The sequence below is a fragment of the Gekko japonicus genome, unplaced genomic scaffold (assembly GCF_001447785.1).
Source record: "Gekko japonicus isolate JY-2015 unplaced genomic scaffold, Gekko_japonicus_V1.1 scaffold2698, whole genome shotgun sequence".
NCBI lineage: Eukaryota > Metazoa > Chordata > Lepidosauria > Squamata > Gekkonidae > Gekko > Gekko japonicus.
The window spans coordinates 186,925-211,483 of NW_015162558.1; the positions used below are offsets into that span (position 1 = coordinate 186,925).

General features: G+C 49.1%; 3 protein-coding genes across 3 annotated transcripts in view; 1 reads left to right on the forward strand and 2 right to left on the reverse strand.

The window, feature by feature from the left end:
* Window positions 1-1,161: 1,161 nt before the first annotated feature.
* On the reverse strand, window positions 1,162-9,273 carry QPRT (quinolinate phosphoribosyltransferase). The gene is made up of 4 exons (XM_015406387.1): window positions 9,223-9,273; window positions 6,328-6,884; window positions 3,034-3,165; window positions 1,162-1,526 (listed from the first exon to the last, which is right to left on the reverse strand). Exons 2-4 carry the CDS (start codon window positions 6,877-6,879, stop codon window positions 1,305-1,307), a joined length of 906 nt encoding a protein of 301 aa, XP_015261873.1. The 5' UTR covers window positions 6,880-6,884; window positions 9,223-9,273; the 3' UTR covers window positions 1,162-1,304.
* Window positions 9,274-14,277: 5,004 nt separating this feature from the next.
* On the forward strand, window positions 14,278-19,841 carry DCTPP1 (dCTP pyrophosphatase 1). Its single transcript, XM_015406377.1, has 4 exons — window positions 14,278-14,590; window positions 16,704-16,776; window positions 17,549-17,659; window positions 18,910-19,841. The coding sequence occupies exons 1-4, from the start codon at window positions 14,278-14,280 to the stop codon at window positions 19,136-19,138; spliced, it is 726 nt and encodes a 241-aa protein (XP_015261863.1). The 3' UTR covers window positions 19,139-19,841.
* A 917-nt stretch (window positions 19,842-20,758) lies between these two features.
* SEPT1 (septin 1) overlaps window positions 20,759-24,559 on the reverse strand; it is a 6,210-nt gene continuing 2,409 nt past the window's right edge. The window contains exons 4-11 of the mRNA XM_015406378.1: window positions 24,392-24,515; window positions 23,745-23,879; window positions 22,646-22,763; window positions 22,330-22,431; window positions 22,123-22,222; window positions 21,869-22,034; window positions 21,217-21,304; window positions 20,759-21,025 (exon numbers count right to left, since the gene is read on the reverse strand). Of these exons, the coding sequence (XP_015261864.1) occupies window positions 20,945-21,025; window positions 21,217-21,304; window positions 21,869-22,034; window positions 22,123-22,222; window positions 22,330-22,431; window positions 22,646-22,763; window positions 23,745-23,879; window positions 24,392-24,515 (914 nt within the window). The 3' untranslated portion in view covers window positions 20,759-20,944. The remainder of the gene's footprint in view (window positions 21,026-21,216; window positions 21,305-21,868; window positions 22,035-22,122; window positions 22,223-22,329; window positions 22,432-22,645; window positions 22,764-23,744; window positions 23,880-24,391; window positions 24,516-24,559) is intronic.

The following is a 24,559-nucleotide window of genomic DNA, read 5'->3' on the forward strand; positions in this document are numbered from 1 at the left end:
TTATGTTCTTATGACCTCTGGTGACCAGCGTTCCCTCTAAGCTGAGTTAGTGTGAGCTAGCTCACAGTTTTTTAGCCTCTGGCTCACACATTTTTGCCTTAGCTCAGGAACGATGGCTCCAGAGCAAACTAATTCATGCAGTAGCCAGATTGCTTGCTCACAACTTTAACGCCAGTAGCTCACAAAGGAAAATTTTTGCTCACAAGACTCCAAAGCTTAGAGGGAACATTGCTGGTGACCGAACGCTACTGGGGGCCTGGAGGACATTCAAAGAGGTGGCTGAATAAAGCCTGCCCCCGCCTCCCAACTGCTGGTATCCCAAGGAGATCGGGCTTGCCTGGGCTGTCCAGGTCAGGGCGTTTTAACTCATTTTTAATCTGGTTCTCGCATTGCTTCAGATGCAGTTAAAAAATAGACCTTGGATGGGGTGGGGCACAAACTGTTGCTCGAGCACCTTTTAAAAAGATGGCCGTTTTATTTGCCTGCCACATGACCTGCCTGCAGCAGAAGTGGAGGAGGCACAAAAGGAAGATATGACAGACATTTCTAGTCTTCTTGCCAGGTGATAACCTGGAGACGACGCCTACATCTTGAGGAGGTCTGAAACCCGGACAGCAGATACAGCCACTGTGCCTTTTCCATCGCCGCGCCACTGCTCCCTTCTCCAGCTCTCATCCCACACCAGGTGGGTCCCTTTTGATCAAACGCTGCTAAAATTATGATGGCAAGCAGCAGGGCTCTTTTTGTAGAAGAAGCCCAGCAGGAACTCATTAGGCCATACCCAACAGCAGGAACTCATTAGCATAATAGGCCATACCCAACAGCAGGAACTCATTAGCATATTAGGCCACACCCCCGACAGCACAGCTCATTGGCATATTAGGCCACACCCCCATGCTACCAGAAGTGTGGTCATCCAGCCACACCTACCTTTTGCTTCTTATTCTGTTTACCTTGTTTGTTGTCAAAACCCAGGGCTTTTTGGGGAGCAAGAATCCCTTTGCATGTTAGGCCACACACCCCAAATGTAGCCAATCCTAATGAGTGTCTGCTGTTGGGTGTGGCCTATTATGCTAATGAGGTCCTGCTGGGCGTGGCCAACTCGGGAGACAGCCGGAACTCCCTTCCTGTGCGTTCCTGCCCAAAAATAGCCCAGGCAAGCAGTAAAGTACCTGCCTCCCATTTAATTCTTTACACCTTTTAGAGGTTCAGGATGGATCTCCAGGTCTGAACCTAGCAAATGCTGTATGGAATGACGGTGATTTGCATGTCACAGATGAACCCGCAGTCCAGCTCCCCTTCCTTCAGAAGATGAAATTCCTCACAGGCGGCTTAGAGGCCGGGTCCCGGCAGAGCTTGAGGGAGAAATCTACAACCGTGGCTGACTGGGTGAGGCAACCGAGTGAGACCACATCAATATTGGGCCCCACAAACTTAGCCAGGTTATCCTCGGTAATTCCTCCACTGGCTTCTATCGTCACATGAGGAAAGGAGGCCTTCAGGGTGCTGGCTGTCGGATGCAGGTCCTACAAGAGGAGAAATGGGGTAGATATAACAGGAAGAGAGGCAGGGTCAAGCCAGACACTTGCTCTTTCATAAAATAGGCCACATTGTTTTATAACCACTGTGGCACAGTTGCTGTTGAGATGTTGGACAGTGTAGTATCCAGTATAAATTTAGGTAGTCGTGTTGGTCTGAAGCAACAGAACAAAGTTTGAGTCTAGTGGCACCTTTAAGACCAACGAAGTTTAATTCTGGGTAGAAGCTTTCGTGTATCTGATGAAGTGTTCATGCACACGAAAGCGTATACCTTGAATAAAACTTTGTTGGTCTTAAAGGTGCCCACTGGACTCAAACATTGTTCTGTGTCTAATATAAGTGACTGCCACATGGAGGAAGGTAGGTTTTTTTACCAAATTAGGTTTGTTTTGTTTTTTGACTAGAGGTTGTAAAATTTATGCCATTAAAGTACTCTACAGTAACATTACAACTGTAATCCGGGGGTCATTTCGTAGAAAAAGAGCTGCTGGAGCTCATTAGCATACGGTATGCTAATGAGCTACTAGGCTATTAGCATATGCAATGCCCCCTGACATCACCGGAAGTGATGTCAGAAGGGGAAGCAAAAGGGGGGGGGGGGGGGGAGCAAAGAGAGAAGGGGTTTAAAGTTTAAACCCCTTCTCACTAGAGTTGGGCAGCAGAAGGAGGAAAGAGGGAAGGAGAGAGAGAAGAGAGAAGGAACGAAGGAAAGAAAGTGAAAGAAATAGAAGGAAAGAAGGAGGGAAAAAGTAAGGAAGGAAGGAAAGAAAGAAAGAAAGAAAGAAAGAAAGAAAGAAAGAAAGAAAGAAAAGAGGAAAAGGAGAGAATGAAAGGAAGGAAAGAGAGAAACAGTGAGAAGGGAAGGAAGGAAAGAGGTAAAGAGAGAGAAGGAAAGAAGAAGGAAAAGAGGAAGGAAGGAAGAAAAGGGAAAGATAAAGAAAAGGAGGAATAGAAAAGGAAACGGGAAGGAAAGAGGGGAAAGAAAGAGGGCAAAGAGATGGGGGGAGGGGGGAGGCTCTCCCATCCCCCCCACTCTCCCAATCAAGCCTCCGCCACCCCCCGCGGACCCTTCACTTACCCCGGGAGGTGAAAGGGGTCTCTTCTGGGCTTCTCCTGGGCCGCAGTGCTCCAGCGTGGGCCCTGGGAAGCGGCGACGGGTCTCCTCTGGCCTCCCCGGGGCCGCAGTGCTCTTTCGTGGGCTCCGGCAAGGCAGCAACGGGCTGACTCGGGGCTGCAGCACTCCAGCACGGGCCCCGGGAAGGCGGCAACAGGCTGTAGCACGGGGAGCTGGGGGCGGGGCTTGCTGCCACCGCCATTTTGCCAGCTCCTGGGCTCCCGGAGTAGTGCTCCGGTGCGCTCCGGCCTCCAAAGACCCCTGACTGTAATAATTTCCCATTACAGTTTCAGTAAAGAGCTTTGGGGTTTTATTTCTTTGTTTTAAAATTGTAATATTTTAGTTGCAAAAGCTGTCCCTATCTGGCTCCAGCCCAGTACCTCAGGAGTAAAATTGTCCAGCATGACAATATCGGCCCCACATTCTGCTGCTTCAACAGCCTCTTCCAGTGAGCGACACTCAACTTCTATCTTCAGGGCAAAGCCTCCAACACGCCGGGCGTTCTGGACAGCCTGCAAGGTTATAACCATTAAAAGGCAGAAACCTGTTAGAGAAAGGAGTCTAGGGTTGCCTGATCTGGCTTGGGAAATTCCTGATATTTGGGGGCAGTGCCTGGGGAGGGTGGAGTTTAGGGAGGGGAGGAGCTCTGTAGAGATGTGATGTCACTCTAGGACTTCCATTTCTTCTCGACTTTATGGTGTGTCAATGGTATGGTATACCCTCCAAAGCTAACATTTCCTCCAGGGTAACTAATCTCTGTATTTTGGAGATCAGTTGTAATTCTGGGAGAACTCCAGGTTCTACCAGGCTGGAGGTTTTGCAAATCCCAGCAAGGACATATGCAGGAGGATTTCCCTTCGAGTGCTGTGCCATCAAGGTTGGTGGGAAATGAGTCACCCACCAAGTAGGCTGAGGTAGCTGGGGGGCCCATCACCATAGCAGCTGTGACGCCCATTTAAACCAGAGTGTAGGTAATTCACAACAGGTTGGGTAAAAGTTTAGGCAAAATGTATTAGTCATGCCTCCTTTCCCAAAACCTTGGAAGCAAATGTGGGAGAAATAGCTTCATGCATGCATCTCTTTGGGAGCCCTCAGTCTACACAACAGGAGCTATAATGACGTCCATTGTATTAATTAAAAGCAAACTAACCCACACTTTGGAACAACATATTCGTTTGAACATCTGAGTCCTCAGATCACTCCGTAACTGTTCCATTTTGAGACTATGGTGTGTAGCTTTTAATCAAGCAGGGTTGTTCTTCTAGCACAGGGGTTGAGTTTCCATGGGCCAGCAAACGTGAAGCCCCAAGTTACGTATCTCTTATGGATAATGGATTGGGGTTTTGTCTGGGCTGGCCTAAGGTTTTTGTTGACAGACAGAAGAACCCTCAACTCTGGTATCCCAGTTATACCGCGCAGCATTAGTGAAGCATATTAAGGTTGGTCCAACATGACTTTCGAATTTTCATTATTAACATCAGTCACCCAGTTGTTCTGCACCATAAATACTCTCCCCGGATTCCTGGGCCCAGTCGCTGATGTACTCCTACCCACTTCACCTGTAATAAACAACACACTGGAGGAAAAGTACATACATCATGAAACTCAGGCCGTGGCTCTCTACAAGATGCTTACAGGGCTGCCAACCCCCAGGTGGTGGCTGGAGATCACCCACTATTACAACTGATCTCCAGGCGACAGAGACCAGTTTACCTGGAGAAAATGGCCACTTTGGAAGGTGGACTCCGTGGCACTGTACCCACGCAGAGGTCTCTCCCTTCCCCAAACCCCACCTCCCTGGGCTCCACCCCCCAAAATCTCCGGGTGTTTCTCAACCCAGAGCTGGCAACCCTACACGCTTAGGAGCCAATGGCAGCATTCCATTCTGACAGATCTAACAGGAGCGGAACACTTTTCTGAAATAAGAAAGGGGAAAAAACTTCTGGAGAATGAATTGAGAATAGCAGTGGGGCAGGGAAGACAGAAATGCTTAAGCCTTTCCCCCTGCTGTTCTCTCTGCCACTCCCAAAAGGTTTCACATGTTTTATAAATATACATTTGTCGCGGTTGTTATTGGCTTCTTACGCAGTTGAGTCAGGCACTCCAAACTAATGCCCAGTTTGCTTCTATGGCCGAATCCCCTTGGTTTTGTCCATAATGGGCAGCGATTCAGTATATGGGGGTCATGAGCACTACCCTAGGGTTGCCAGCCTCCAGGGGGTGCCTGGAGATCTCCCGCTTTTGCAACTGATCTCCAGCTGACAGAGATCAGCTCCCCTGGAGAAAATGGCTGCTTTGAAGGGTGGACTCTATGGCATTGCACCATGCTGAGGCCCCTCCCCTCCCCAGACCCTGCCCTCTTCTGGCTCCATCCCCAAAGTCTCCAGGTATTTTCCAACCCAGACCTGGCAACCCTACACTATCCACATGGAGACAGTTTTGTGCTGCAGAAAGATTCCCCTTGCACGAGCAGCTGGAAGTAGAACTGGGGTTCTACCTGGTATAAGAATTAACACTACATTCCTCATAAAAATCCTCCCCTGTGGAAAAGATCCTACTCTATGTTTCAGGAGCAAAACCCATTCAGTAAAAGTTCTGCTTGTCCCTGCAATTGTTATTTTGCATCATTGCTCACACTTTAATGATCTACTTCCTGTTCTCCTGGCCCATTAATTAATGTAAACTGAAGCTATCCAGAATTCTTAATGATTTGTTCTTGCGGATGGGGAGCTCAGTTACTGCTTCCCACTTTGTAGCCAGTCAAAGATACTACTCGTTTTTAAAATGCTATTTTGAGTCAAAGATACTCCTCGTTTTTAAAAAACGATATTTGTGTGTGTGTGTGTGTGTGTGTGTGTGTGTGTGTGTGTGTGTGTGCGTGCATGCCTGGAAGTCATGGTGACTTCTGGCAACCCCTGCTGGGGGCTTGGATTTTTTTCAGAGAGGTGGCTTGATTGCCTGCATCTGCGTCCCGAGCCCTGGTATTCCTTGGAGGTCTCCCTTCCCATTACTTGCCAGGTTCGGCCCTGCTTAGCTAAAATCCTATCGTTTATTATTGAATTAGCGGGATTACGAACTAGCATTTTTAATGAGCAGTGGCTTTGGTTGGCTGCAAAGCAAAAAGCAGGACAACTGCCCCCCACACTCACTTTGTGTTTTTGGGCCAGGCACACTCTCTCAGCTTAACCTATCTCACAGGGCTATCATGATGATAAAATAGGGGATTAGAGGCCCATAGGTGCAGCCTCATCTCTTTGGGAAAAGGACTGGATAAAAATAGATAGGCAATTTACCACTGATTTCTAACTCCTGTGAGAGAACATGATGTAATTAATTAAGTTGAAAAGGGAAGGAGGAAAACTGAAAGGGAACAGTGAAAACCTAAATACTGCCGTTTGTCCTTACTCAAGAGGTTGGTGCTGAGATTTTATGCTTTTTTTAACTTTGGAGGGTTTTTTTAAATCAAACAAAGCAGGCTTGAGAAAAGGCAGGAAAGCAACATACCAAAAACTGGAGTACAATTGGCTGTCAATAGAGATACCTGGATTCTCTGTTAAAAAACTGAAATCAATGAAGCATGACAATGAAGCAGCCACAGTGAAGGAATAGCCTTCCACCTGCAACATACGCTGTACAATGACGGAGGAAGAGCAAGCGATCAAAGAAACACCCACTTGTGTGATGCTGCCAGATGCCCACACATGGTTATCCTTCAGCATGATGAGACTCCCCAGATCATAACGGTGACAGGAAGCTCCTCCCACTAGGAGGGCGTATTTTTCAGGGAGACGGAATCCAGGCGTGGTCTTTCTTGTCCCAGCCACTTCTCCACACCAGCCAGCTTCTTGTGCTACCCGACACGCCTTTGCTGCCAACGTGGCAATACCGCTGCACCGTCCCATGCAGTTCAGAGCCACCCGCTCACCCAGCAAGAGGTCTTTGGCTGGCCCACGGACTTCAGCCACCCGGGTAATCGGTTCTGCCCATACTCCCTCCGACTGGAACCACTCCACAGAGCAGCCCACCTCAGCAAAGACGGCTTTGAAGAAAGGAAAGCCAGCCAAGATTCCTGGGGACTTGCAAAGGAGCACGGCCCGTTCCTGTCGATCGCCCACAGCGTAGCCTCCATAGTCAAAGCCGGGAGCGTCTTCCTGCAGCCAGTCACGGGCCAGTTGGCGCAATCGGGCAACGGGGAGAAGGTGTGAAAGGTCTGGGTGCGAGGCCATGGAAGCTGGGGAGGAAAAATGGCAAAAACATACCAGACAATGTTCTAAGAAGCCAGTGGAAGGACAAGTGGTAGGAGGAAGTAATGAAGATTCCCATCTCATGCTCAACAGCAGTGGTCTTCAATGTTTCCAGTCCCTGGGGCTCACTGAACTGGAAGCATGATCACATGACAGAGTCACATGACAGGAAGAAAGGGAGCCAGAATGTTGACCCAACCATTGACAAAACCAGGAGTACGGACCTCACTGTTCCACTGCTTTTCTCAGCATGTATACAAAGAGCAACGGGGGATATAGCACCAAATAATCAGGTCCTTCCAAAAGGTGGCAAAAGAATGGCAGAGCAGCCACAGGGGCTTCGGACTCACCAGAAGGGCCTGACCCATGGGTTCAAGACCATTGCCCTACCACATCTCTTCCTACTGGGAGGATCAGGTGCTGAACACATTTATTTTCCAGTCATTCCCTGATAACTATATGAAAATCCAGGGATTTGGTATGGGACTATATCTGGGTCCTTATTTGGCTAAGAGTTACAAATGATCAGTTGTCCCCATGGTTGGAGACACCACTTGGAAAGAGTTAAACCAGCCATCGTGCCACTGGTGGCCTTACTAGGACCAACAAAAAAGTCACTGAAGTAGAAAATAAGCCCTGACCTGGACGGCCCAGGAGGTTAGTCTCCTCACCAGATATCAGACTAAGCAGGGTTGATCCAGGTTAGTACTTGGATGGGAGGCCACCATTGAAGTCCGGGGGTGCTATGCAGAGCCAGGCAGCGGCAAACCATCTCTGTACATCTCCTGTCTTGAAGACTTTATGGAGTTGCTGCCATAAGTCAGCTATGAATTGATGGTACTTTACATAGAATCATAGAGTTGGAAGGGATCTCCAGGGTCATCTAGTCCCGCCCCATGCACAATGCAGGAAATTCACAAATACCTCCCCCTCTACACACCGAGTGAATTGAAAAAGCTTGCTTACAATTCTGTGATTTTTTTTTAGTTAGTCATAGTAAAGGTACTGCTGCTACCGTTACTTCCCAATTTATTTATTTATTTATTTGATTTGCTATCCTGCCCTAACCCCTAAGGGTCTCTGGGTGGCTTACAGAGAGTGCTAATTACATTTACAGAATCTAACCTAGGGCCACAGACATACAGGGGTGGTGACTACCCTACCAGGCACCCTTTTTGCGGCGGATCTTCGGTTGTTGTTCTTGCGGGCGGTAGTCGGCGGCGTCCTTCTGGTGCTGGTCTTTGGAGTTCCAAAGATTTCTTCTAATTCCCTTTTCACAGGTTACAGTGAACATTTTCACAGGTTACAGTGAACACATACATGATCCATGTACAGCATACACTTGATTTTTCTTTATATGTGCATTCAGGGGTTTTCACGTTACATTCAATGCACATATACAGCTGAATGTGTGATTTAAACCACACATCTATCCAGGCACTGCTCCCCAGTTGCATTTGGAAAGTGAGCGCACACTGGCTCGTTCTTACGAACAGCTATGGTTGCCAACCTCCAGGTGGGGCCTGGAGATCTCCCGCCATTACAGTTGACCGCCAGGCAATAGAGATCAGTTCCCTTGGTGGAAATGTCTGCTTTTGTGGGTGGACTCTGTGGCATTGTACCCCGCTGAAGTCCCTTTCCTTACCAAGCCCTGCCCCCCCCTAGGCCCCACCCACCCCCCGAATCTCCAGGTATTTCCTTACCCAGAGCTGGCAACTTTATTTAATAAATCAGAGGTATGCGTGTACATACAGGATGTACGTGTGTTCACTGTAACGTGATCATGGCTATTGCTGCCTTCAGTTCTTGATTCATAAGGGGAAGAGTGATTTCACACAAAGTCCTAGGAGGGGGTGCCTCCTAAGGACCCCTCCAATCTCCTTTCCTGAGTCAGCTGCTCCTGGTGAGCCAGTGAGATCCCGACTGCCAAACCGAATCAACTTTGTAGCCCTGGTCAGCAGGATTTTTATTTTTAATAATTGTAATTTAAACATTTATTTTTAATTTATTCAAACTTTCACAAGCCGCTAATGAGCGATCAGGTGTGGAGGGGCATCCACCCCTCTAAGGCTAGAAAGCTAAATCACAACAGCAACTTTAAAATACAGCATATTAAACAAGATAACCACCCACAAGCCAGAGAAAATAGAACCTGGAATAAAAAGTGGTCGCCGTTTTAGTTATCCCAGAGCAGATAAAAAAGGAGGCCAGGCAAGACCGTCTTTTTGGTGTGCCTGGATTTTTTTTTATTTTATGACACAGACACACATACCATTCTGTCAAAAGTTAGGAAAGGAATTGAAAAAGGAAGCCCGGTTTGCTCACCTGAAGATCCAGCCTGCGGAATTCTCCTTTGCAACTTTTTCTCTAGTTCCACGGGTTGCACAAAACAAACTTCCTGAATTCCTGAGGGGTGGGAGGCTGCAGGGTGAGGGGTGGGATTAGGCCTATGAAGGTCTGTAGCACTTTGGACTCAGGCAGCTTCCTGTCCAAACAGCCACCCCTGGCCAATACACAGCGATGTTAAAAGGACAGGCGCACACCAGAAGGGCAGTCGGTTCAGAAATCCACTGATTTTTCTGAAGGACCTTTAGACAGCATTAAAACCAAGGGGACTGGTTGCTCACAAGAGACTGTCTCCAAAATAGCAGAATTTCTGACAAAAAAAATCAAGGACTCCACATACATGCATACATTATTAGTTAATGCACAGATCCTGTTATTTAACCCTTGCGTTTACCAGGGGTCATTTCGTAGAAAAAGAGGTGCAGGAGCTCATTAGCATAACTCATTAGCATAACTTGTTTGCAGAAGGCAACACCCACCGCTCAGGCTCCACTGGACTGTTTTGGATTGCTAGCTATGGGGGGGGGGAACGTGCAGATCTGTCCCCGCAGAGGAGGGAGAGCTTTTACCTGAATAAAACTTGGTCTTAAAGGTGCCATTGGATTGTTTTGGGCCGGGGGACTCTGCAACTTACCTGGCTGCTTCTTGCTCTGACTGAGGGCTGCTGGGAGCAGGGGGTGGGGCCTTGTTTATGTGCCCGCCCCCTGGGCTCTTTACTGCTGGAGCTCCGCTCCTGTGCACTCCTGCAGGAAATGACCCCTGGCGTTTACTGAGTTATGTTTCTCCAAGCAAGCTTCACATTTGGACATGCAAGCAAAGTCTTCTGTAGAAAAGTAATTTCTCTCTCTCATTGTGAGAAAGAGTTAGAATGCAAGGTAAAAATTCACAGGTGGGATGAGGGGGCATTGGCTGATACAGTGAAAATCATTATAGGCCCTGAGCTCATAAACCAAGATCGGGGGGCACGGGGGGGTGGGCTTTCAAAACAATACAAGCAATACATGCTCACCAAAAAAGTCCCAAGAACTGAAAAGCATGTACAGGAAAGTAGGAAACATACAAAAGGAAAGCCCGGATAAAAACCTACCATGTGGATTGACCTTTCACAATGTGTGCAGTGTTGGGAGCCCCTCTGGTGGCGAGAAAAACACAGAGCAGCAGCAGTGCTCTCTAGAAGGCGCCTTAATATGTGACAACGGGCAGCTGAACCTTTTCATGGCATGGAGGGAAGTAATGGGCAAGTAAAACCCAATTTTTGGGCTGCAGTGGCTCAAGTGATTAAGACGCTAAACTGCAGACCAGAAGGTCGGTAGTTCAGCAGTTCGAGACCCAAGTGCCACGTGACGGAGTGAGCTCCCGTCTTTGGTCCCGGCTCCTGCCAACCTAGCAGTTCGAAAGCAAGAAATTGCAAGGAGATAAATAGGTACCCCTTCGGTGGGAAGGTAACACGTGTTCCGTGCACCTCGGCGTCTAGTCATGCCGGCCACATGACCACAGAGAAGTCTTCTGACAGCGCTGGCTCTTCGGCTTGGAACGGAGATGAGCACCGCAACCCTAGAGCCGGACTCGACTGGCTTTCAAGCAAGGGAAACCTTTACCTAAAACCCAATTAAGTTTCTATTAAGGGGACATTTTTCACCAGGGCTATTGCCAGCTCTAGCTGCAAGCGTACCATGTGGAACCACCAGTGCTGGAACCTCGGTTTCCCTCAGTAATTGTTCTATGATTATTCTGTTAAATTCCCATCTGTGCATTAAAAGTTCCTCTAGTAGAGTGCAGTGCCCTAAATCTAGGTCTGGGGTCATATTCCCAATCTCTTTGGCAAGGTCAGAGGTCATTTCGGGGAGGAACGTTCCCCCGGGTGAGGTGCAGGGGGGCGGGGCACATGACGAAGCCCCGCCCCCTGCTTCCAGCCACCCCACTTCCAGCCCTCATTCAGCCAGGAGGAGGCAGGAGAAGAGGGAGGGTAAGTTGCTTCCTCCCCGCCTCTCCCCACCCCTGCCTGCCTGGGGCCAGGGAGGGCCTTGGCGGGGCTTCCTCGCACTCCCGCTGGCCTTGCCGGTCCACCGCTGGGCCCCTGATGTCAGGGGGTGTGGCATATGCTAATGAGTTATGCTAATGAGTTCCCCTAGCTCTTTTTCTACTAAATGACCCCTGGGCAAGGTGTTGAAACTAAGTCAGCATCAGAGCAGGAACAGAAGTGAGAGAAGGAAGAGGAGAGCTTTCTGGCCTATGCATGGCTGTTTTGTGCGGCTGATAGTCCCCTTTGGGAAGGAGGACACATGTCTAACCGTCACGTGAATGGACCATACACTGTAACCCTGTAAGGTTGCCAGTGTTCTGACTGGCCCTGCTGCTGTGCTTTGAACAGCCACTTGGCACACAAAAATTAAGCAGACGCCATCTCCCTCATATTTATTTGCTAAATTGACACATGTCAGGTTGGTGTTAGGCCTGGGACCAGAGCCAACAGGAAAAGAAAGCAACCCTAGTTACTCGGCAGCACAGTAAACTATGGCCTCGGTCACACGGAGCATTAGGTACACTAGAGACGGAAGATAGGTGGATTTTCCGGGCGTGATCTCACCACCACATCTGGGAAGCGTAGAGCTCCCGTGGCTCACCCGAGGATTCACTACGAAGATACGCTGTAAAAAGGGCGGGCGTCAGATCACGTTTCTGGTGTTAGCTCGTGGCATCCGGCACCCGCCCATGTCCCATCGCGAAAAGTTTTTGTCAAGTCTCCACAGGTGCGCACAAGCACCCAATGGCGCATGCGAACACTTGGGTTAAAAAAACCAACACAACCCCCGCGGTGCCGCTTCTTTGCCGTGCCGCAGGAGTGAGGTATGATTGGCAATTCCCCCCAACCACGGAATGTCAGCGGGATGTCGGGCGGGACGTTTGATCCGGCTGCTGCGCGGTAGTTCGCTCCGGGGCAAACAGCCACGCCTCCCCCCGCGATATCCGGCCCGTGTGACCGGGGCCAAAGTGAATGTATTTTATATACCTTCTGACCAGGGCTTTTTTTGTAGAAAAAGCCCAGCAGGAACTCATTAGCATAACTGGCCACACCCAACAGCAGAAACGTGTTCTTATTAGGCCACACCCCTGACAGCACAGGTCATTAGCATATGAGGCCACACCCGTTACCAGAAGTGTGCTCATCCAGCCACACCCACCTTTTGCTTGTTATTCTGTTTACCTTGTTTGTTGTCAAACCAGGGCTTTTTTTGTAGCAGGAACTCCTTTGCATGTTAGGCCACACAACCCTAATGTAGCCAATCCTAATGAGATTCTGCTGTTGGGTGTGGCCTATTATGCTAATGAGTTCCTCCTGGGCGTGGCCAACTTGGGAGCCAGCCGGAACTCCGTTCCTGTGCATTCATGCCCAAAAATAGCCCTGCTTCTGACTATCAAAGCAGTTTGGTGGTTGTAGGAGAGTGCTGTCAGGCCACAGCTGACTCATGGCAACCCCATAGCATTTTCAAGGCAAGAGATGTTCAGAGGTGGTTGGCCACTGCCTGCCTCTGCTTCGCCACCCTGGACTTCCTTGGCGGTCCCCCATCCAAATACTAGCCAGGGACCACCTTGCTTAGCTTCCAGGATCTGACCAGATCTGGCAAGCCTGAAGACCAAAGCAGTTTTCTGCTTAAAACATTAAAAGGCAAAGCAATAACCATTGGAAAGTACCTTAACTACTGGTCTCTCTCTCTCTGTAGGCAGACTGTTCATTTTTCAAATTACTGTAATTGCATAATTACAATATCACATGAAATATAAAAAAGAAATTATACGAAAAATCCCTTTGGCTGTAAAGGGGAAAACAGCACTGATTAAGTCGCTAATTAAAAATCAGCGCTGCCAAAAAAAATCAGAGTACTTTTGTCCATTAAAAAAAATCTGGCCATTTGCATCCTTAACGGCAAGATCCTCCATTACAATTATTGGGAGGGAAGCCAGGGCTTTTCAGTAGACATCCTGCTTCCCCGGCAAGTTGCCTCCTTTTCGGGACGTCAGCGTTTCTCCTTGCTTAATGCATTCCCGCTCACTTGGGCGCGACTCTGAAGCTTTTCCATCCGAGCTCTATTATCAAGGCAAACTCGCTCTGGTTTGCTGCACAGTTGATTTTAATATTAGTTGTATTGTTAAACTTCTGTTTACTGTTACGTTAGTCAGGATTTTTATGTGACTTTGTAACCCGCCTTGAGCCCGCACGCAGGGAGGGCGGAATAGAAATGGAAGTAAGAAATAAATTAATTAAATAAAAGAATGTAGTTCTACACTACGTGAAGTTTGAAAACAATGTTTATTTTCCATATTCCCTGCATGGCGGAAAAAAGAAATTGGCAATAGCGCAAAACATAAAACCCACACAGCGTGGAAGACATTTCGGTAACTTGATTGGACTCTGCGCAACAAACGCGACCTCCCGCACTTCCAACTCCACCGCGTGGCTCCCTAGCAAGCGGCAGCCTCTCCCGAGTAAATACCGCCCCCCTTCTCCATTGGCTGCTGTGTGTGTGTTTCAAGTGTCAATGCCAATTGCAGAAGGGAACCCGGAATCCTGCATTCCTATTGGGTCTGTGCGTCCCAGAGTCGGGCTGCCATTGGTGGGAAATGTAAGTTCGGAACACTTTTGCCCACTTTATAAATAAACTGATTGTTTGCTTTTCTGGAATCAAAGCTGACCTTTCAAGTTTAAAAAAGCTTAACTTTGTGAGTCTTTCTCCCTGCCTTTTTTAAAAAAATTGCATTTGCTAAAGACGGCTTCTGATTGGACGCCCTCTGTGCCTGTCTCCGAGTTAAGGCCTACAACCTGCTCCTCCCGCCTTCCTTGTTTTTCAGCGATTGGGTACATAGTCGCCTCTCGCCTTAAGGCTTCCCAACTTTGATTGGGCCACAGATTTTTTTCTCCCCTCTCACTGCCATGCTGCTGCTATCCAATCAGAATCCAGTTCCATACCCGCTGCTGATTGGCTGAGACCGGGCTTCTGTGCCCAGCTTCTGCACGGCTCCGGGCTGCCGAGTGCCATGGCATCTTCGCCCGCTCAGTCTCCAGCCAAGAAAGGCAGGCGGATGCAGAAATACCGCGCAGAGTGGGAGAAGGAGTTCTCTTGGCTACACAAAGTGCAGGATAACGCTCTGAAGGCGCGCTGCAGCGCTTGCAACAGGGACTTCTCCGTTTCTCACGGTGGGGTGTGCGATGTGAAGCAGCACGCGGCGGGAGGAGGGCACATTCGCAGCATTCGAATGCAGAACCAAAAGCGAGCCGAGTTTCTAAAAACTGATGGCTCGCCAGAAGCAGATAAGGTGGAGTATCTTTCTCTCTTACCTCTCCGCGTGGGTCATCCTGTGTCTGCTCTATCTTTCTATCGTGTTTTTACCCAGTTCATTCTCCCAGGATGCTCAGGGTGGTGCACGTGGTTCTTCCTTCCCTTACTTTATCTGCACGGCGACCCTGTGAGGGAGGCTTGGCCAAGAGGAGAGGAAGCAGAATAGATAGCTGCGAAGCCCTCGGAAGCTTGAAATGAATGGAATGGGCTGCCTCCAGCTTTGGGGTTGTGCACGGATGAGTGGCAAAGCACTGCAGGTGCTTTATGTTAGGTAAACGTCTGGCCCAGACTCTTTTTTTTGCAAAAGTGACTGCAAACCTTGTCTCTCATCTGTCGCATGTGATGTATACACCTCCCAGTTTACACACAGTGGGACAAAGTTGGCAGCAGGGGCTCGCTGAGGGCACATGTGGCAAAATGGGCATATACATATTCATAATACGTGAGAAACGATGTGCGAAGTTCAAGCCTTTTCCCACCTAGAGGAGGCTGCTTCTGCACAGGATCCTCTGTCTTGTGTGGGAGAGCCCAGAGGCCCAGCTGAAGTTATATCCTTTCCAGGTGGCAAGTCCTTCATCAGACAGGCTTGGTGTGGTGGTTAAGTATGCACGACTCTAATCTGGGAGAACCGGATTCCCCACTCCGCCACTTGCAGCTGCTGGATGACCTTGGGCAAGCCATAGTTCTGTCAGAGCTGTTCTCTCAAGAGCAGTCCTTGAAAGAGCTCTCTCAGTCCTCACAGGGTGTCTGTTGTGGGGAGGGGAAGGGAAAGGAGTTTATAAGCCGCTCTGAGGCTCCCAAGCGAAGGGCGGGCATATAAATCCAGTCTCCTCCGCCTCCTCTTCTCTAGCCCTTCTGGTGTAGACAGGCTTGGTGTAGTGGTTAAGTGTGCGTGACTCTAATCTGGGAGAACCGGGTTTGATTCCCCACTCCTCCACTTGCAGCTGCTGGATGACCTTGGGCAAGCCATAGTTCTGTCAGAGCTGTTCTTGGAAGAGCAGTCCTCCAAAGAGCTCTCTCAGTCCCACCTATCCCACAGGGTGTCTGTTGTGGGGAGGGGAAGGGAAAGGAGTTTATAAGCCGCTCTGAGGCTCCCAAGCGAAGGGCGGGCATATAAATCCAGTCTCCTCCTCCTCCTCTTCTCTAGCCCCTCTGGTGGGGGTGGAGGAAAGTGCTGTCAAGTTGCAGCCAACTTATGGCAACCCCACAGGGTTTCCAAGGCAAGAGGTGGTTGGCCATTGCCCGCCTCGGCATCATGACCCTGTATTTTCTTGGTGGTCTCCCAACCGAACACTGGTAGCCAGGGCCAACCCTGCTTAGCTGCCAAGATCTGACAAGACTACCTTGATAGGCTTAGTCAAACATACTACTATCAAAGGAAGTCCAATGTAGGAAAAAGTTCTGCTAAAATTAGGAGGGATTTGAAGGGCTGCCTTTGGCTTGTACTAGGGAGAGTAAAAATCAAGACCGGTTTTGCGTATGTGAGCCCCGTGCCTTCTGCTTTGGCCTTGGACACCACATGGCCCCCAAGGAGGGTAAAAAAGCCTGTGTCCTCAGGTTCTTCTGTGGCCCTCACGAAGACAGGGTTTTCTTCTGGGACGCTGATCACCACATGAGGGAAGATGTAACTAACAGATGGGGGTGTATCCTGTGAGTAAATGGCGACTCTGTGGAAGAGAGAGATGGGTTCTGCTGTGTGTGTGTGTGTGTTCCAAAGGCAGGGGGGTTATCTGGTTCAGGTGGATGGGCAGTTCAGAGCTTGGCGGTCTCCTTGAGCACCAGGTTGCTCTAACAAAAGAGCGGAACGGCAGATCTTTAAAGCGGGCAGTGATGTGGGATTGGCTGCCTACTGTCACCTGATTCCAAGAAGCTGTGTATCCTGTGAGTAAATTGTGACTCTGTGAAAATTGTGACTCTGTGAAAGAGAGAGATGGGTTCTGCTGTGTGTGTGTGTGTTCCAAAGGCAGGGGGGGTTATCTGGCTCAGGTGGATGGGCACTTCAGAGCTTGGTGGTCTCCTTGAGCAGAACGGCAGATCTTTAAAGCAAGCAGTGATGTGGGATTGGCTGCCTCCTGTCACCTGATTCCCAGAAGCTGGTGGGCTGTGGCTCCCCCCCCCCCATAGCCGCTGCGGAAGATGGGCCTGGAAACTCGGCAGAGACATTTCGGTTCAGTCGTGAGCCCACCTTGGAAGACATGTAAGAGAGTCCTTGCCCCTCCTCCACCCAACCCCAACCCAGGGCTCAGTCACAGTTGATAAGTCCCCCCATCCCACTAACCATTCTGGGTCGTTTGAGGGGCCATCGAAGGGAGGGAAGCAGCTCTGTCACAGGGGCAATTCCCAGCCCTTGACTTGCACATATTGCTGACGTGTAAAGCTCGTCTTAGAGCTCTGGCTCAAATTAGAAACCCTGGGAAAGGAGTTGGATTTTGCTGTCATGTGGCTTCCTCCCCTGCACAAAAGACGTAGGTCACTGTGCTGTCCCATAGCAAAATCTAAAAAGTCACATGATAATTCGGTTGGCCTCAATACAAGGTAACGTGACCCAGTACTGCATGACTTTTGTTTATGGACTGTCCGTTAGGTATCGCGTCTCCCCAGAATGTGGTTAAGGAGAGAGTGACCATCTCCATAACCTTGTTCACCTTCAGTTGTGCCAGCTGTTTCACTCCCCCCCGAGCACCCCTGCATGCACATGTCCGCACCTACAACCAGTGTTCCCTCTAAGCTGAGTTAGCGTGAGCTAGCTCACAGCTTTTTAACCTCCAGCTCACACATTTTAATCTTAGCTCAGGAACGATGTCTCCAGAGCAAACTAGTTTATGCAGTAGCCACATTGCTTGCTCACAACTTTAATGCCAATAGCTCACAAAGTAGAAGTTTTGCTCACGAGACTCCACAGCTTAGAGGGAGCATTGCCTACAACCTCCATTCTTGGCCTCATCCCTCTGTTCCTTTCCCTCCCACAGCCGAAGCCTCCAGACTGCGTTTGCTGCCGAGAGGGGCTGGGGAAAGTACCACCAGCCTCGGAACCTGCTTCTTGCCCTCGTCGGGGAGGTGGGGGAAGTGGCCGAGCTCTTGTGAGTACCCGGGAGGGAACTGCCGCTCGGCCTGCCAAAAGGCAGTACTTGGGAAGGGGCAGGGGGGTGGAAGAAGGGGGAGGCCTGTGGGTGTGTCCTTTGCCGTGTTTCGCGTGTCCATGCTCCCATTACGTTTTAATTGGGAAGAAGTCACAACCCTAGCTGGAGGCGGGAGGTTGGGTGCTGAGGGATGCCCCTGCTTAGGCTGATTTTAATTAAATAAGAACATAAGAGACGCCAATGTTGGATCAGGCCAAAGGCCCATCCAGTCCAACACTCTGTGTCACACAGTGGCCAGAAATACCAGTGCCATCAGGAGGTCCACCAGTGGGGCCAGGACATTAGAAGCCCTCCCACTGTTGACTCCCCCCCAAGCACCAAGAAGACAGAGCATCACTTGCCCCAGAGCCCCTATCTATACCTTGTGACCAATAGCCACTGATGGATCTCTGCTCCATAGGCTTATCTAATTCCCTTTTGAAGCCGTCCATGCTTGTAGCCACCACCACTTCCTGTGGCAGTGATATAGATGGATGGGTAGGGATCGCTTTGCCAAAATCAGTCCATTGGTCCATCAAGGTCAGTTTTGTCGATTCAGATTGGGAGCATCTCTCCAGTGCCTAGGTCAGAAGTCCTTCACATCACTCGCTACGTGTCCCTTTTAACTGGAGATGGCAGGGATTGAACCTGGGACCTTCTGCATGCAAAGCAGATGTCCTCCTGTTGAGCCACAGCCTTGCCTCTAGAACGTTGATAAGCATTTACCTGAGCTTAAATGCCTGGTCCCGCCAACTGCAAATTGTTTGCTTGCATTTACATGGCTGGGTTTTGTTGCCATAAGCAGAGATACAGGACACTGATCTTCTCCTAAACACTGTTCCTGTGTTTATTGTGAGGAAATCTTCCCACCTGAACTCCTCTGCCCGCATGAGAAACCATAGTCATAACATTCCACAGGTTTGAAAATGACACATTAATGAGAAAATGACACGTAGTCTGGTGCTCTTGGGGTAAAGCCTTGAGGAGATAGATGGACTGTACGTAACAAACACATGGCAGTTCCGTATAAAATGCTTTGTATGGGAGGACTTGAGCTACGACAAAGAATGGTGTGTGGGGCAGAAGATGACACTTCAAAGTAGGGTCAGGCCCCGATACCTCTTGATTTTAAATATTACATGCTGCCTTTCGGACTTTTCATAACCTGGGTCCAGCCGAGGCTTCACCCCGCTTTGTTTGTGTGTTCTCAGCCAGTGGCGGGCCGAGGCCCCTGAAGGCCTACCAGATTGGACAGAATCGGAGCGTGAGGCCCTCTCTGATGAACTCAGCGACGTCCTCATTTACCTGGTGGCCCTGGCAGACAAGTGCCGCGTGGACCTTCCTTCTGCCGCCCTCCGTAAAATAGAGAAGAACCACCTCAAATACCCGGCTGAGAAAGTCTACGGCTCGTCCAAGAAGTACACGGAGTATCAGAAGTAGGACTTGCCACTGCCTGTTCCGGAGCAGGAGGACAGAAACGTCCCTGTGGCCTTGAAAGGTTCCTTGGCTCTAGTTGCAAGTCAGGAGGGACAGAGGATGTTGTTGTGATTTTAGGCCTCGTCCAGGTTTTCGGTTCCAAGGGTGCCCCTGCCTCCTTTTAGCCATTGCAGGATAAGTCCTGCTATCCGGTTAGTGTGTAATGGATTGGGAGGGGAAGCGTAAGCTGTGCTGCTGTTCCTTCCTTGCCCCTCCTTAACAAAACAGATTGTTGTCTGCTCCAGTTGCCTCCAGGAACAAACTAACCGAACGGGCAAAAGGGCGGTGCAGGCCCTTGTGCCCGTCTTGCCCTTTCAGACATTGCCTTGAAAAGGCAGCTGAACTTCTGGACACTGTGGCGCGGGGCTGCTCAAATGTCAGGGGGAAGCTGGATGTTACAGAGCAGACTGCGTGCGGCAGCCTCACTGTTTGTCTATTCCTGGGGAGAGCGGCCCCTTTGGGCAGGGGTAGAAGGCTGCGTAGCCCTTTTGGTTCCAGCCACGGAGCAGGATGCGTCCTTTCTGTCCATGTGTGGAAAAGCAGCTGAGCCGTGGCTGATTTTGAGTGACAAAAAGCAGGAAGGGAAGGGGTTAAGCAGCCCATCTTGCTCCCCCCCCCCAAGCCGTTCCTCTGCTCAGGTTGGTGGTCTCCGCTGTGTCCTTGGTTAGCCCCCCCCCCCAACCATCATATTGTTTTTTTGGGGGTGCAGCATCAGATGGCATGCTCACTGTCCACCATGTCTTGAACATGACGTTTTCTTTGCTCGAGGACTGTGCCCCGCCTGGAAGATTGCCTTGCCGAGTTACCACCCAGTTCTTAAAATTACCCATGTGGCCTCAGAGAATTGTCTGCCATAATACTGCAGCCTCTTGGTTCGTAGAGGTTCTGCAGGCAGCACGGCGTGTATTCCTAGATAAACTGATCACTCTTGCAGGTGTGGTGGGGCTGAGGAAATGGGATTTGTAGAGGAGCCTCTGTTTGCAGATGGACAGGGCGGCAGCAACGCTGACAGACAGATACCTTTGGGGACAAGTATTTGGTGAGAAACAGATTCTTGTGTGTAAGGTGGATCAGTCAGTTGTGGGAAGCTAAAGGGATAGAAACTATGTTAGATTCTCTCCACAAACTGTACATTGTGCAAAAATATATTTTGTTTTATTTGAATGCTCTCACAGTTTATTGAAGCAACTGCATGCCAGTGAGCTATCATCACATCTTTGATTGTGCTGAGAAGAAAGGATACATACGTGAGAAAGAGGGAGAGGAAATTCTCCAACTGGATTGTCTAAGGCAATGGTGGCGAACCTATGGCACGGGTGCCAGAGGGTGGCACTCAGAGCCCTCTCTGTGGGCACGCATGCCATCGCCCCAGCCAGGCCCAGACCATCATTCAAGTGTCGAATTCTCTGCCAAATAATTTTAAGTAAACGAAAGCATTTGGGATTGCTTTCCTTACTATGTTTGGGTCATCTTAAGTTAACGTTTTGTTTTTTCTAAAGTAAAATCTCAGTATTCTGGTTAAATTGCCGTGTTGGCACTTTGCGATAAATAAGTGGGTTTCGGGTCGCAGTTTGGGCACTCGGTCTCTAAAAGGTTCGCCATCACTGGCCTAAGGAGTCCCCTATTCCCCCCCCAAAAACCATCAACCGTGACACTGCAGTCTCCGGAGCTGAAGGGCTTCTTCAGCCACTTGCCATTGTAGGAGGAGGCTGGACTCTCTCTCTCTTCCAGGATGCAAAGGGGAAAGGCGGGAAGTATCTCTGGTACCATTCAGAGACTGTCTGATTGCTCCAGTTGACTCTGCAGCATCTGTTCCTTCATCCTCTGTAACATTTCCTGCATTCGGCGGAGCTGGGCAAAGAGATAAAGAGAGACTGAGATTGCCTCGCCCGCTGAGCTGTTGACTCTTTGCCTGCTGCTGAGATGCAGTGGCGGGGGGGAGGGGGCAGTTTGATGTATGATCACTGACTCCCTCAGAAAACAGAGGGCTTTAAAAAGCACAGGCACACTTCAGGTGGGAAGGCCGTTTCCCAGAGACTCACCTCCTCATCTTTCTCACGGATCAATTTCTCTGTCTCAGCCGTCAGAGGCAGAAGCGGCAGCTCAGTAGCACTTTGACGAGACAGCTTCCTAGAAAGGCAACGGAGAGCTTAGAACCAGGAGTCCTGCCTCCTCCTCGTAAAGGTCGCCCTTTCAGTCACCAGCTTTGCGGTCAGCCACTTTGACCAGCATTCTGATCATAGACCATCTGGGGATCTACCTAAAGACACTTGCAGTTGTTAGCCATTTTCCAGGGAATCATCGACTGTATTTAAGATCGTGTGAAGCAATGTTCTCTCTAAGCTGTGGAGTCTTGTGAGCAAGAATTCTACTTGGTGAGCTACTGGCATTAAAGATGTGAGCGAGTGATTTGGATACTCCATAAATTAGTTTGCTCTGGAGCCCTCCTTCCTGAGCTAAGACAAAAATGTGTGAGCCGGAGGCTAAAAAACTGTGAGCTAGCTCACACTAACTCAGCTTAGAGGGAACACTGGTGTGAAGTAGGCCCAATGACGCTCTAAGGTCATTTTCTCATTTTTAATTGTAAAACAGGCTGCCTTCAGTCCCTTTTATTGATTCTGTAATTCAATCCTTATCCTCTTGGACAAGTGCCCTCCCACAAAGAAAATTTGGAGACCCCCAGAACTTTCTTACGCGCGGCTGCTGCGATCCCGAGCCCCAGGTCTGGTCAGGCTTTGGATGCACTGTGCACGGTAGTTTTCGTAATGGACTTCATGGGTTACGTCCTTTAAGTCCTGCATATGGGTTTGAATCAGCATGTTCCGAAGTTTGAGAAAGTCGCAGTGAGCAGAATTCTCCACTGGGGGGGTGACAAAATGGGAAGTAGCGTCAGCAGCTTCCTGTGGCACAGCGCCCTCTGCTGGTCCTTCCCCTGGAACACAACTTACCTTCCACTGTCCCCCAGGGATATTGCCTTCCTCGGAACACTTTATCCTTCAGCTCTCTAACCACCTGGCTGGATCCAATGACCGCAAAGGGGATGCTACACTACAGGGAGAACACAAATTGTGTATTCAAGTTTTAGTGCTCTATCTCCCACCAAAGAAACCCCGAAACACACACAGGAGCTCAGCTGCCTCCCATCCGATTCTTACCTTCATCTCAGCATCTTGAGCTTTGAATTCTTCATCTTCATCTGAGTCACACTCAGGAAACTCATAAATGGTGATCCCGTTTTCTTCTAACTCTTGCCGGATCTGCGGGTTCAAAGGAATTGAAACGAGCAGTTAAATACCCACAAAAGGCAGCCATGGGGGTAAGCCTGAGATACAAGAGTCCCAGCAGTTCTCTCCTGGCATGATACTTCAAGTAGGTTATCTACTTCTGGATGGAGGATTCCTCTGCTGGAGGCTTCAGTGCCAGGACCCTGAGATTGCGGTTCCCTCCCACTATACCCTTCAGGCGCCTCACCTTCTTTTTCTTCTGCTGTACCTCTGTGAGAGTCAAGCAATCGGCCTTTCCAATTACAGGCACGATGTTGACCTTGTCATGGATGGCACGCAGAAATGCTACATCCAGGGGACGGAGCCTGTGCCACAGGAGGAAGAGTCAGAGACTTGGCATTTCCTATTGGAGCGCTTGGGAGGGAGTCCTGGCTCTTAACAGGCCGCTTCTGCTCTGACTTGGGGCTTATAGACCCCACTCTGTGGTGGAGTGTTCCCAAGGTGTCTCCGCTGGTTTGCTTTAAGAAACACCAAACCTGTCAGGATTCAATCCTGCCTGTCTAGAAACCCTTTCCTTTATCCAGAAGTGTGCAGGCTAGCCATGTGGCATCAGTGATAAAAGCACTCTGCACATGCTCGGTGACATTCTTTATTATTATTTCACTTGTTGCAGCAGTGAATAAGATGCTGGGGATAAGTTTGGGAACTGGGCGTGGCACAAGCTAAGTTTTAATTGTCCCACATCTGGGGAGCATCTGTCCCTCCAGAGTCTAGGATTATAGTTCTAACCCCCTCTTCTGTGCCACTGCTGACAAACTGTAAACTTCAAAATTACAGAATCAACCGGGGAACCGTCATATGCAAAATATGGTTTTATCAAGTGAATAATTATTACTGTACTACGTACAAGTTAATACAAATAGTTACAAAATGGCTTATATCAAATAAGAGAATCAACAATGTATTGCATTAACGAATCTGCCGGCTTTTCGTTTCGTTTCCAGGCTTCCTCAGAAGTAGAGTCTCCCGTTCAACAATTGACATTCACTGTGCACTCTAACATTGCATAGCGTAAACTAATTGGATATGAGGGTTATTGTTACCTAGTTGGACACTAAACTTTGACAAGTATAAAGAATGTATGGAGAATAAAGGAAACGACACACAGTGAATGTCAATTGTTGAACGGGAGAATCTACTTCTGAGGAAGCCTGGAAACGAAACGAAGAGAGAAGTCGGCAGCTTCGTTAATGCAATACATTGTTGATTCTCTTACTTGATATAAGCCATTTTGTAACTATTTGTATTAATTTGTATGTCAAACTGTAAAGTTCCACATATTGTACCCGTGTCCAAAAGGTGAGAGGACGTAGAGGCAGCAGTGAACGCGGCCATCTTGAATATTCTTGCGGTCGAGGCCGCTCTCGTCCCGGAAGTACTGCTCGAACTGGCAATCGATGTACTGGGCAATTGGCTTCCAGCTGTATGTAGCACAAGGAAGGAAAACCAGAGGTCACGAGAAAGAACCCTCCCAGCTAAATTCAGCCACAAAACATTTTGAATTTTTATTCTCCTAATTTGAATCATCGAAGGGTTTTTTTAACACCATATATGCAATTATTAGAGCCCGTTGAGCTAAAAGTCTGAGAAGAATAGGTTTCAAATATTGCATGTGGGAAGGTAATCCTTAAGAATATAAACTTTATCATCTACGCTGATTGATATTTTGGAAGCGGTCCTCAAAACTGGATCTTAACCTTAAAATCCCAACAATTTACGTTTGGAACGGGGGGGGGGGGGGGGGGGGGACTGTTGCTAGAAATAATTTCAAAACTCAGTTCCAAAGTTCTAATTGCCCAATTCCACAGTCCCTTCAGAGGATCCAAGAATCTTAATTCCCAGCATGTTGTCTCCCTGATGGTGGCCTTTTTGGGGTCATCTTTGTTACCATTAGGATGACTGAGGCACGTACTCATACAATATGACCTCTTACCATTCCTCATTGTTCACTGCATCTCCAAGTCCCGGAGTGTCGATCACTGTCAATTTCACTTTCACCCCCTTTTCTTCAATATCTACGGCATGTTTGACAATTTCCAGCGTCTGAGGGATCCTGGCTGCAGAGCGGGGAAGGGAGGCAGGATGGAAGAACAGTCAGCAA

Excerpts from the sequence above, each read along its gene's own strand:
- DCTPP1 (XM_015406377.1), top strand. The coding sequence starts at position 14,278 with ATGGCATCTTCGCCCGCTCAGTCTCCAGCCAAGAAAGGCAGGCGGATG. Across the intron at positions 14,591-16,703 it reads TCTCTTACCTCTCCGCGTGG|CCGCTGCGGAAGATGGGCCT; the intron begins GTCATCCTGTGT and ends CCCCCCCCATAG. Across the intron at positions 16,777-17,548 it reads GAGCCCACCTTGGAAGACAT|CCGAAGCCTCCAGACTGCGT; the intron begins GTAAGAGAGTCC and ends TCCCTCCCACAG.
- QPRT (XM_015406387.1), bottom strand. The coding sequence starts at position 6,879 with ATGGCCTCGCACCCAGACCTTTCACACCTTCTCCCCGTTGCCCGATTG. Across the intron at positions 3,166-6,327 it reads CATCTGGCAGCATCACACAA|GCTGTCCAGAACGCCCGGCG; the intron begins GTGGGTGTTTCT and ends ATAACCTTGCAG. Across the intron at positions 1,527-3,033 it reads TGGACAATTTTACTCCTGAG|GACCTGCATCCGACAGCCAG; the intron begins GTACTGGGCTGG and ends CTCCTCTTGTAG.